This window comes from Meles meles, chromosome 6, assembly GCF_922984935.1.
Source record: "Meles meles chromosome 6, mMelMel3.1 paternal haplotype, whole genome shotgun sequence".
NCBI classification, from domain to species: Eukaryota; Metazoa; Chordata; class Mammalia; order Carnivora; family Mustelidae; genus Meles; species Meles meles.
In genome coordinates, this window is record NC_060071.1 from 153136530 (window position 1) to 153149469 (window position 12940).

At 41.2% G+C, this 12940-nt stretch overlaps 1 gene segment (V, D, J or C); it reads right to left on the reverse strand.

Annotated features, from left to right (window-relative positions):
- Positions 1–3461: 3461 nt before the first annotated feature.
- Positions 3462–3995, reverse strand: LOC123943809. The segment is given in 2 exon segments: positions 3462–3772; positions 3874–3995. Coding segments are annotated over 2 exon segments (324 nt in total).
- Positions 3996–12940: the final 8945 nt, after the last annotated feature.

A 12940-nucleotide genomic window follows, 5' to 3' on the forward strand; every position in this document is an offset into this window, starting at 1 on the left:
GAGTAGCCCATATACTCCAGCTGCGCCTGCTCCTGGGGCTTTAAGTAAGAACTGGTGAGTGGTGTGCACCCACTGGTAGTCCAGGTTCTCTCCTACAATGAGGTTTGTGTCTGGGCTCGCACTGAGGACCCCTCACTGTGTCTGTTGCACAGTAACACACGGTTGTGTCCTCAGCTCTCAGGCTGTTCATCTGCAGATACAGTGTGTTCTTGCCGTTGTCTCTGGAGATGGTGAATTGGCCCTTCACAGAGTCTCTGTGGCATGTGCTACTTCCACTATTGCTAATATGTGCGAACCACTGCAGACCCTTCCCTGGAGCCTGGCAGACCCCGGTCATAAAGTAACTACTGAAGGTGAATCCAGAGGCTGCACAGGAGAGTCTCAGAGACCCCTCAGGCTTCACCAGGTCTCCCCCAGACTCCACCAGCTGCACCTCACACTGGACACCTGCAGACAGAAGACATCCTGGTCAGGAAACTGTCACACACCCACTGTTTCTCTCACTCATATCCACTCACATTCTCAAGGTCTCTTGTTCTCTGTGAATTATCTTTTATAAGAGTAACAAGGAAAACCCAGCCAAGCACAAACTCCATGGTGAGCTTTCTCTATTCTGTCCTAATTAGTGAAGGGAAACACATAGAAATACTATAGCTTTTGCTCCTCTCCCAGCTGCGTGGTTAGGGCTGGGCTGCTTTAATCAGCAGAGGGACTGCCATATTTGCATGTCCTCTGAGTATATAATCAGCTTGAGGTCTATGTGAACAGAGAAAGTAGTGACCAGAGCAAGTGAGATTGCATTTTTTTCCAAGGTAATTTTTTTATTTAAATTAAATTAATTAACATATAGTGTATTGCTAGTTTCAGAGGGGGAGTTTAGTGATTCATCAGTCTTATGTAATACAAAGTGCTCATTACATCACATGCCCCCTTTAATGTCCAGTACCAATCCTCTCACCCCCATCCCTTCCAGCAACCCTCAGTTTGTTTCCTATGATTAAGAGTCTCTTATGTTTTCTCTCCTTCTCTGATTTCATCTTGTTTTATTTTTCCTTCCCTTCCTCTATGATACTTTCTTTGTTTCTTAAACTCCACCTGTGAGTGAGATCATGTGATAATTGCCTTTCTCTGATTGACTTACTTTGCTTAGCATAATACCCTCTAGTTCCATCCATGTCATTGCAAATGGCAAGATGTCATATTTTTGATGACTGAGTAATATTCCATCTTCTTTATCCATTCATCTGTTGATGGGCATCTGTTTCCATAATTTGGCTATTGTGGACATTGCTGTTATACATATTGGGAAACAGGTACCCCTTCAGATCACTACATTTGTATCTTTGAGGTAAATACCTAACAGTCCAATTCCTGGGTCATAGGAATTAGTCTATTTTCAACTTTCTGAGGAACATCCACACTGTTTCCCAGAGTGGCTGCACCAGTTTGCATTCACCAACAGCATAGGAGGGTTCCCTTTTCTCCACATCCTCACCAGCATCTGTACTTTCCTGACTTGTTAATTTTAGCCATTCTGACTGATGTGAGGTGGTATCTCATTGTGGTTTTGGTTTGTATTTCCCAGATGCTGAGTGATGCTGAACAATTTTTCACGTGTCTGTTGTCCATTCTCTAACTTCTTCTAATGTATTCTTTGGAGAAATGTCTGTTCCTGTCTTCTGCCCATTTCTTGATTGGATTATTTGTTCTTTGGGTGTTAAGTTTGATAAGCTCTTTATAGATTTTGAATTCTAACTACTCCTTTATCTGATAAGGCACTTGCTAATATCTGCTCTCATTCTGTCGGTTGTCTTTTGATTTTTGTCATAAAGTCCCAATTAATTTAAAATGATCAAAAGTATACAGTGTATTTTCTCTGAACAGAAAAAAAAATAAATTAAATATCAATAACTAAGAGATATTTGGGAAATACCCAATATTTGGGAATTAAGTAACGTGATTCTTTTTTTATATATTTTTATTTCTTTATTAAATTTCTTTTCAGTGTTCCAGAATTCATTCTTTTTTTTTTGCTCTTTCAAATTTATTTATTTTTTCAGCGTAACAGTATTCATTGTTTTTGCACAACACCCAGTGCTCCATGCAATACGTGCCCTCCCTAATACCCAAGACCAGGCTCACCCAACCCCCCACCCTCCTCCCATTCAAAGCCCTCAGTGTGTTTTTCAGAATCTGCAGTCTCTCATGGTTCATCTCCTTCTCCAATATCTCTCAACTTCTTTCTCCTAATGTCCTCCGTGTTTTTCCTTTTTCTTCACACATAAGGGAAACCATGCCATTAGTTTTTGATGTAGTGGTCAACAATACATTATTTGTTTATAACACCCACTGCTCATTTGAACATATGTCCTCCGTGTTGCCCTTCACTGTTTTACCCCATCCTCCTACCCCCACCCCTCTGATATTCTGTTTGTTCCCCAGAGAAACATATTGTTTTCTGATATTATTTATTTGGGGCTTTCTCTTTTCTTTTTTGATAAATCTAGGCAGGGGTTTCTTAATTTTCCTTTACTTTTTTCCAAAGAAGCAGACCTTGTTTTTTTGCTCTGTTCTGTTGTTTTTGAGTTTTATTTTATTTATTTCTGCTCTACTCTTTACTATTAGCTTCCTTTTGCTGTATTCAGACTTTAGTCATTGCACTTTCTCTAGCTCATTCAGGAGTAATGTTAGGTGGTGTGTTTCAGATTTTTCTCCTTCTTGAAGTCTTCCCGTATGCTGTGTGTTTCTGTCTTAGTACCACCTTAGCTGCAGAGAAATTAGTGGAACGTGATACAGGTTTTATACTCATGCGTTTGTGCGTGTGTGTGTGTGTGTGTGTGTGTGTGTGTAATGTTCATACTCCACATGAACACCACACATGGAGGGGATTCCACTACTTTCCCATGTTGTCGCTAACATTGATGATGTGAGGATTGTTTAAGACAGTGACCCCCCCCCACAACCAAGACATTTTCTTCTTTTGCTTTTGAATGTTGATGCCTTTGGTGGTCTCCTCTCGAGCATGAATTTTATGCTGCTTCTAGGGAGTTTGCACGTTGAGCAGGGTGGAACTGTGATGCACAGTGAGAGCAGCTGGGATTCCTCTAAAGGCTCACTTGATGAGCACCAGTTTATTTGTGATTCATTGGTATTTAGGGACAGCAATGAACAACGTGAGTGATTGTATTTTGTGCATTTTGGTAAAATTGTTTTCCAATTAGAAAAAAATTTCAAAGTCAGAGAGTGAAGAATTAAGCACAGAATCGTATGTGTAAAGACGGTCCCTGAGCGAAAGTGTCCTCTAGAGAGGAAATGCTAGATCCTGACAGGAAACCTGCCCATAGCCTACATCTGCCTCTGCTCCTGGGGCTTAAGAACAGAATTGGAGAGTGAAGTGCACCCCCTGGTGGTCCGAATTCACAGTGAGGTTTGTGTCTTGGCTTAAACTGATGTTCCCTCACTGTGTCTGTTGCACAGTAATACACAGCCGTGTCCTAGGCTCTCAGGCTGTTCATCTGCAGATACAGCGTGTTCTTGCCGTTGTCTCTGGAGATGGTGAATCGGCCCTTCACAGAGTCTGCATAGTATATGCTACTTCCACCACTGCTAATATATGCGACCCACTGCAGCCCCTTCCCTGGAGCCTGGCGAACCCAGTTCATGCTGGAGCTGCTGAAGGTGAATCCAGAGGCTGCACAGGAGAGTTTCAGGGATCCCTCGGGCTTTACCAGGTCTCCCCCAGATTCCACCAGCTGCACCTCACAGTGGACACCTGCAGACAAAACATCCCAGTCAGGAAACTGTCACACATCCACAGTTTCTCACACTCATATCTACTCACGTCCTCAACGTCTCTTGTTCACCATGAATTACCTTTTAAAAGAGCAACAAGGAAGACCCAGCCAAGCACAAACTCCATAGTGAGTTGTCTGTGTCCTGTCCTGGGTACTGACTGGAAGACCTGGGAATCCTGGGCTGGGGTTCCTTTCCCAGCTGCAGAGTCAGGGCTGGGCTGTTTTAAATCAGCAGGTGGAGGGCCCTATTTGCATGTTCTCTAACTATATATTCAGCTTGGGATCTATGTGACCATAGGACAATGACTAGAAGAGATGTGGCTGCTTTTGTTTTGGCAGTATTAATCACTTTTGAGGAAAATATGATTTCTCATTATATAAATTTCCAGAGTATATACTTGGCCTCCATGTGCTACTTTTTAAAAAAAAATATTGACACAAATGTTGTGGGATATATGTCGTGCTATCCCACAATGAAATGTAAAACTGCACTTAGAATTATAGAAGGTTTTTTTTTTTTTAAACTTTTTTTTTTAAGATTTTGTTTATTTATTTGACAGAGAGGGATCACAGGGAGGCAGAGAGGCAGGCAGAGGGAGAGAGAGAGAGAGGAGGAAGCGGGCTCCCTGCTGCGCAGAGAGCCCAACGCGGGGCTCGATCCCAGGACCCTGAGATCATGACCTGAGCCAAGGCAGAGGCTCAACCCACTGAGCCACCCAGGCGCCCCGAATTATAGAAGGTTTTGTGAACTGTCCAAGAGCACCCAAGCGGTGAGAGTGAGCCTCAGTGTGTGGCCCTGTGTTCATCCCCACAGCACACACTGTCCCCTGAACCACCTGGAGGACAGAGTTGGCAGCTGGTGAGAAATGTAGAACCCCTCCTGTAATGGGGACAGGATGATTTTACCTACTCTAGAGTTTCCCTGAAATATAGAGAGAATCAGAGTTCATGCAGGTGTATTTTCTCACATTTTAATATCTGTATGTTCTTGAGTATTTGTAACAATTTTGATGAGCGTGCTTGACACAGAATGAACTGCACACATGCAGAGTGTGTGATAGGATACATATTGGTTTCAGAAACAACATTATCCAGAATCAGCAAATCAATTCTCCATATAATAAATATGGTAAATATCCAGTCGTGTCATTACTGGATACACTGCATATCCAGTAGTGTAGTTCTACTTTTAAGTATTTGGGGAATCTACATCCTGTTTTCCAGAGTGGGTGCACCCTTCACACTCCACATATCCTGGCCAGGGAATTCTGCAGGGCCTCAGTTCTAAGGGAGTGGTGTCAGGTCTCATTTAACAAGCACAGCAGAGCACACTTACTTAAAACTCCCACATTCTGGCTAAGGACCAAACACTGCCCACTGCAGCCAAGGAGGGGCTCTGTAGACCACTGGACTAAAGGGAAGTTCTGATAAAACAGAACAGCAGAGAACAGCAGCACAGACCAGAGACCTCTCTGAAGCACCAAGCCCTCAACTCTATCTGACCTCTTCTACACAAAGCTGTTACTCTCAGGAGGAGGGATCATAACTGACTTTTGTAACACACAAGAGAAGGTAGAATCTGAGAGAAAATGACAAGATGGAGGAATTCAGTGTAAGGTGCAGTTCTGATAAACCTCAATTTAGGTTTCCTTAGATCAGTCCCTTTGACCCTGCTGGGTGAGCAGAGGACTTGTGTTCTATCTCTGGATCCAGCAGTTTCCATTCCTGAAAGGATCCTGTGCATCAAGAATACTGCCATCCAGCCAAACCATTCAAAATTCAGCAATGTCCACTGCACTGGGATACTGAGTGCTGCTAACAATATCTCTGCCATTCTCATCCTTTTGGACACATCTGGCTTCCTGCTCAAAGCTCCTATCTTATTGTCAACAAATGCTGTCTTCTCTATGTGACTTTTTGGGTGAGATTATGTGCAGGGACCTCAGTGGCAACAGTCACTTACTGCAAAATGATATGCTAATTGGATAATATTCAATGGGTTTTCTACCTTAAAACAGCAATCAGTCAATTTTTTGAAACAGCTTCAGGAGAATTGGTGTTATTTCTTCCTTGAAAGTTTGGTAGAATTCCCAGGGAATCCGTCAGGTCCTGGGCTCTTGTTTTTTGGGATGTTTTTGATTATTGTTTCAATCTCGTTACTATAACTGTTAATAAAAATCTCTGATGATTTTTTTCTACTTCCTTGGTGTTAGGTGTGATCTCTCCCTTTTAATTCATAATTTTATTAACTTGGGTCCTCTATCTTTTTTTTTTGATTAGTTTGGCCAATGTTTTATCAATCTTATTGATTCTTTCAAAAAAACAGCTTCTAGTTTCGTCAATGCTTTCCACTGTATCTGTAGATTCTGTCCCATTCATTGCCTCTTTAATTTTGATTATTTTCCTTCTGGTGTATTGAGATTGAAACAGTGATCAAAAACCTCCCATAAAACAAGATCCCAGGACCTGACAGACTCCATGGGGAATTCTAACAAACTTTCAAAGAAGAAATAATACCTCTTCTCCTGAAGTTGTTTCAAAAAAATGAAGCAGAAGGAAAACTACCAGACTCTTTTTATGAAGCTAGCATTATCCTGATACACAAACCAGGCAAAGATCCCACCAAAAGGAGAATTTCAGACCAATATCCCTGATGAATATGGATGCTAATATCATCCTCAATGGGAACATTCCTCAACTCCATAAAAGCTATATATGAAAGACCCACAGCAAATATCCTCAATGGGGAAAAGTTGAAAGCCTTCCCTCTGAGATCAGGAACATGAAAAGGATGCCCAATCTCACCACTCTTGTTCAACATAATATTGGAAGTCCTAGCAACAGCAATCAGACAACAAAGATAAATAAAACGTACTCAAATTGGAAATGAAGAAGTCAAACTCTCTCTCTTCACAGATGACATGATAATTTATATAGAAAACCAAAAGACTCTGCCCCAAAACTACTAGAACTCATAGAGCAATTCAGTAATGTGGCAGGATACAAAGTCAATGTACAGAAATCAGTTGCTTTCTTGTACACTAACAACAAAAAAAGAGAATGAGAAATTAGAGAATCTATTCCATTTACTCTGGTATGAAGAACCATAAGATACCTGGGAATAAGCCTAACCAAAGAGATAAAGGTCCTGTAATGTAGGATCTACAGAACACTCATGAAAGAAATTGAAGAAGATACAAAAAAATGGAAGACCGTTCCATGCTCTTGGATCAGAAGAATAAATGTTGTTAAAATGTCTGCACTGCCTAGAGCAATCTATACTTTCAATGCCATTCTGATCAAAATTCCACTGGATTTGTGAAAGAGCTGGAGCAAACAATTCTAAAATTTGCATGGAATCAGAAGAAACCCTGAAATGCTAAGAAAATATTGAAAAAGAAAAACATAACTGGGGGCATCACGTTGCCTGATTTCAAGCTTCTCTACAAAGCTGTGATCACCACGACAGAATGGTACTGGCATAAAAACAGACGCATAGACCAGTGGAACAGAGTAGAGAGCCCAGATATGGGCCCTCAGCTTTTATGGCCAACTAATCTTCAACAAAGCAGGAAAAAATATACAGTGGAACAAAGACAGTCTCTTCAATAAATAATGCTGGGAAAATTGGACAGCTACGTGCAGAATAATGAAACTCGACCATCCTCTTACACAATACACAAAGATAACCTCAAAATGGATAAAAGACCTTAACATGAGACAGGAATCCATCAGAATCCTAGAGGAGAATATAGGCGGTAACCTCTTCGATATTGGCCACAGCAACTTCTTTCAAGATATGTCTCAAAAAGCAAAGGAAACAAAAGCCAAAATAAACTTTGGGGACTTCATCAATATCAAAGCCTTCTGCACAGAAAAGGAAACAGTCAACAAAACAAAGAGGCAACCCACGGAATGGGAGAAGATATTTGCAAATGACAATACAGACAAAAGGCTGATATCGAAGGTCTATAAAGAACTCCTCAAACTCAACACACACAAAAAGATAATCATGTCAAAAAATGGACAGAAGACATGAACAGAAAATTCTTCAATGAAGACATGCAAATGGCTCACATACAGATGAAAAAATGTTTTTCATCAGTAGCCATCAGGGAGATTCAAATCAAAACCACAGTGAGATACCACCTTACACCAGTTATAATGGAAAAGAATAACAAACAGCAAACAATGTGTGTTGGAGGGGATGTGGCAAAGGGGAACCCTCTAACACTGTTGTTGGGAATGCAAGTTGGTGCAGTCACTTTAGAAAACTGTGGAGATTCCTTAAGAAATTAAAAATAGAGCTTCCCTATGACCCTGCAATTGCACTACTGAGTATTTACCCCAAAGATACAGATGTAGTGAAAAGAAGGGCCATCTGTACTCTAATTTTCATAGCAGCAATGGGCACGGTCGCCAAACTGTGGAAAGAACCAAGATGCCCTTCAACGGACGAAGGTATAAGGAAGATGTCCATATACACTTTGGAGTTTTATGCCTCCATCAGAAAGGACAAATACCCAACTTTTGTATCAACATGGACAGGACTGGAAGAGATTATGCCAAGTGAAATAAGTCAAGCAGAGAGAGCCAAGTATCATATAGTTTCACTTACTTTTGGAGCATAAGGAATAACACGGAGGACATGGGGAGCTGGAGAGGAGAAGGGACTTGGGGAAATTTGGAGGGGGAGAAGAACAATGAGAGACTGTGGACTCAAAAAATAAAAGTGAGGATTTTGGTGGGGTAGGGGGTGGTAAGTTGAGTGAGCCTGGTGTTGGGTATTGTGGAGGGCATGTGTTGCATGACTCACTTGGTGCAGGGCATAAACAATGAATTCTGGTATACTGAAAAGAAATTTTAACAATAAATAAACATTTTTTTTTTTTAAAGTTGGGTTCATAGGACCAGTGGATCAGAGGAGGAAGGGAAATAAGGTTAAGATATTCTGCAATAGAAAAGCAGAGTGCTACTTTGAGCCTCAATACAGAAAACACTGGGTACTTATCACACCATCTCTGAAGCAAGAAAATGTGGAAGATATTGAAAATGGAAGATACATTTCTTGGTTCCTTTGGAAAGCTGAGGTCACAGAGGAACCCGTCCTCCCATACTACAGAGAGACACAGACCTGGCTGAGTCTACAAACCTTGCACAGAAACCTTGGATTTCCATAGGAGTCCGTGTGCTTCCAGGTGAGATTAGCATTGTATCCCTGCTGTGTAACAGAATTGCTTTCTGAGTGGAGGTATCCTCCAACCCCCTGAGAACCTGAAGAGGACAAAGTCGTAAGAAGGAGGAAGGTGCCCCTTTTATTTCAATCTCATTGCCTGAACTGCTCATCTATTCTTTTTCTTTCCTGCTCTTGGACTGAGCAATACACCAAGAGATCCCCTGGTTTCCATCCAACAGCCTGAGAATGATTTACTCCACCATCCCCACCAGCTTGTAGAGGACAGAGCCTGGGACTTCTCAGGCTCTCTTACCATGAGATCTAATTTCATATGTTCTTTCTGCAGGTGAAATTTCAGCTGGAAAATCAATAATAGTTCTACATTCTGTACATGCTTGTTGGCATATGGGATTGTCAGCCTTTTTGCATTGTAGCCATTTTTAGTGAAGGAGTAGTGGTATATTGTAAGGATGAACATACTGATGAATATAATTACTTCTTTCTAGAAGAATAGGACATCATGCTGATACATGCTCCTTGAAGAACTGCTATGTTTAGGGCTATCTTCAAGGATACAGAGCACGTAGGGGTGGATATGGTCACCCCATGCCCATTCCCATGTCCATTTTCTGCCGCCCAATTTGTTAAGAGCTGTGGCAGATGCCTATAGGTAAATCACAGTCTTGAACTTTAAAATTTTGGGGTAAATCCCCGCCATTCCTTGAAGATCATGATTCTTCTTTTGAGAAATAGCTGGAAGCCTGTTTCTGGATCTTAGGAGCTCTAGGTTCAAGCCTGAGTCACTAGGTTACCATGGAAATTGAGCTATGTTGGAGTGGGTGTTATTTGAAAGTCCAAGCCATAAAGTGGAGCATGTACTGTGATACTCCATCAGCCAATGGAAGAAATGATGGTATCTGAAGAGATCCTGAAGACACAAGCAAGTCGCATGAAGTATTTTCCACATGCACATGATCCCCAGACCTGCTATACCGCTTTCTCTCTCCTAACCTACATATATGGTCATAGAGAGAGTCTTACAATTACTTCAGAGAGGAAGAAAAAGTTTAACCTGGTTCACATTGTTTCTGCATGATATTCAGACACCAGTTAAAAGTGGAATTCACTAGTCCTATAATATTTTCTACCTCCCTGGAGCACCTGTTTTATATGAGAGAAATTACCTGATGATGACAGGATTACAGCATTAAATCAGTGGCAATATCTTGCAAATTTGAGATAAAGTTGAGATCCTTCTGGAAGAACGATGTTGATCATCTTGCCAGACAATGGCCCCGGATAGCCCGAAGATTTGGCTGACAAGACAGAGAATACATTGGTATAGTATGAAAACAACTCTATATCCTAATTTTCAGTCTTTCCCAGTTACAGAAATGAGGACCTTAGCTGTTATGTATATGTTCTCCTTATTTTTAAATAAATATGTGTATGCCTTCATTTTGTTCACTGCCTTTTCTTTGCCATGAGTCATAAGATTATCAACTTTATATCATTGCATTTAAGAATTCTTAATTTTCCATCATATTTCAATTGAGGGATATCAATGGGAAGAGAAAACACCACTGAAGAGCTTCACTTCTTCTGGGGAAGGGTTTAGATGGCTTTGGTTGTATGCAGGATACTTGTATCATATATGGTGAAATTGTGACTGTGTTATTTTCTTTGTTTGCAGATTGAGTGTGATTAAGGCAATGAATATGGATGCCCAGTTTACAGGAGGTGGATGACTGATCGTTAACTCAATGTGTCAAAGTTACAGGGACATGTGTGCCCAGATTAAACTTTGTTTCTCTGGGGCTTTGTGAGGCTGTTTCTAGGAGACAGTGATGATTTTATCCATGGTCTCTGTGTACGTGGGCATCATTCAATACATTAAGGTTCTGAGTAGAATAAAAGGCTGAGGGAAAAGGAATTCCATGTCTACTTCCTGTGTGCATGCTTGAGCAGGGAAACTGGTCACCTCCTGCCCTTGGATGCACTTACAGCTTCAGGTTCCCAGGATCTCCAACTAGATCCCACTGAGAACCTGATGAGACTTACATCATTGGCCCTCCTGGGTCTCCACCACGTGATAGTAGAACATGGGACTTCTCAGACTCTTCTGTTATGTATGTCAATGAGTTATGGGTTCTGTTCCTCGGGAGAACTATGACTGATACATGGAGATTCTAGAATGTTCTTCTGGTTTACTGTAACTGACAAAATGTGTCAGGCATATGAAGGCCTAACAATCAAAGTTCTATGAATGAAGTGTCATGTTCTGTGTTTGGGACAAGAGCTGGGTAAGGATAATAAGGAGTGAAGAGATGATGAAGAAATCACCATATGTAAGAAGGGACATAACCCTGGTATCTCCCTTGGACACCAATGGGGGAAGACAGGTTGTGCTCATCCTGGGGGTGATTCTTAGAGGCTTGCAGAAGCAAGAGTGCAGATGGGAATCTCAGGACAATGTCATCTTGTCAAAACACAGATCAATAATAATTCTGTAAAAGGAACAGTTTAATGAATGGTACATTTGAAGTGAAAAATTAAAAATTGATTTATGTATAGTATATGGATATATTGAAGTCAGATATGGATAATCTCAAATACTGATACTTTGTCCATCCTTCAGTATTATTATTTAGTAATTATTTACAGAAGTATTTTATTGAAATATTTAATAAGAGTGTTTAATAGTATTAAATATTATTAAAATATTTAATATTATTGCTTCATTAAAAATTTAATAAATAGACTACTCTTTTTTTAAACAATGCATTTATTTGTCATTATATGGTAAAATCCAACTGCTTGTAGCTAGAAATAACAATACATATTCATAAAATCTGGAAGGATAAGAGGAAATAGTTGCACATTTTATTTCTTCGGAATATATATTTTTCATCTTTTATTTCCAGAGAACATGTTTATTTTAGTGTAAAAATATATCTAAGTGTAAAATATATTTTAGTGCAAAATATATTTTAGTGTAAAATTTAGTGTAATTTTGGTATAAAAATTATTTCACCTTTAAACTCAATGATTATAATATACAATACTAACAAAATATCAGATCCTGTAAAAATCCAAAACCCCCAAGCCCGGTACATATTTTTCTAGCTGAGAAGGAAAACAATTCACCTTCTTCACCTGTAGCTAGAAGTACCCTGTATTTGGTGGGCCTGAGAACCCCCTGGTGTCCTGAGGGCCCCTAGTGACCTGAGCGCCCCCTGGTGACATGAGCGCCCCCTGCTGTCCTGACTGTTCCTGCAGCCCAGCCTCTCCTGTGTCCCTGCAGAGAGGTTTGGCTCTTGGCTCTCACTGACATGTGTGACTATGTCTCTACACAGTAGTACAGGGCCAGGACCTTGGTGGCACTGACATCAGTCAGCTGCAAGAACTCGTTCTTGGAGGTGAATCTGAAGATGGACATATGGCTCTTGTTGGATGGGCTGTCATGTGTGCTTTACCTATGATTTATAAACCAATTCACTGCACCCAGTCACTTGGGGTTGGTGGATTCAATTCCACCAGAAATTACTGCATGACACGGAGAATCCAGAGACAACATTGGTGAGGTGCAGGGTCTGAGAGCCCCTCACCGGTCATGAGCCTGACTCCTGTAGCAGCACCTGGGACAGAACACCTGGACATACGGCCCAGTCACTCAGGACACTCACTGGTGTCCCAGTGAGTCCCAATGGTCCCATATCTGATATCTGGACCATCTCATTGGGGAACTGTCACCAGACACAGAGAAGGGCCTAGAAACTCATATTTCTGTAGACCACAGCTCTGCCTTCCCCAGAGACCTCAACCTGCCTGAAGAGAGAGCTGTGAGTTCCCACGCCTGAGAGTGGATTTTACCCTAGAGGTTGAGGAGAAGTTTGCATGTGTGGGAGGGAGCCCATCCTTGGAAGTCCACAGGGACAGAGTCAGGCTCCTCTGGACCTTCCAGGACCAC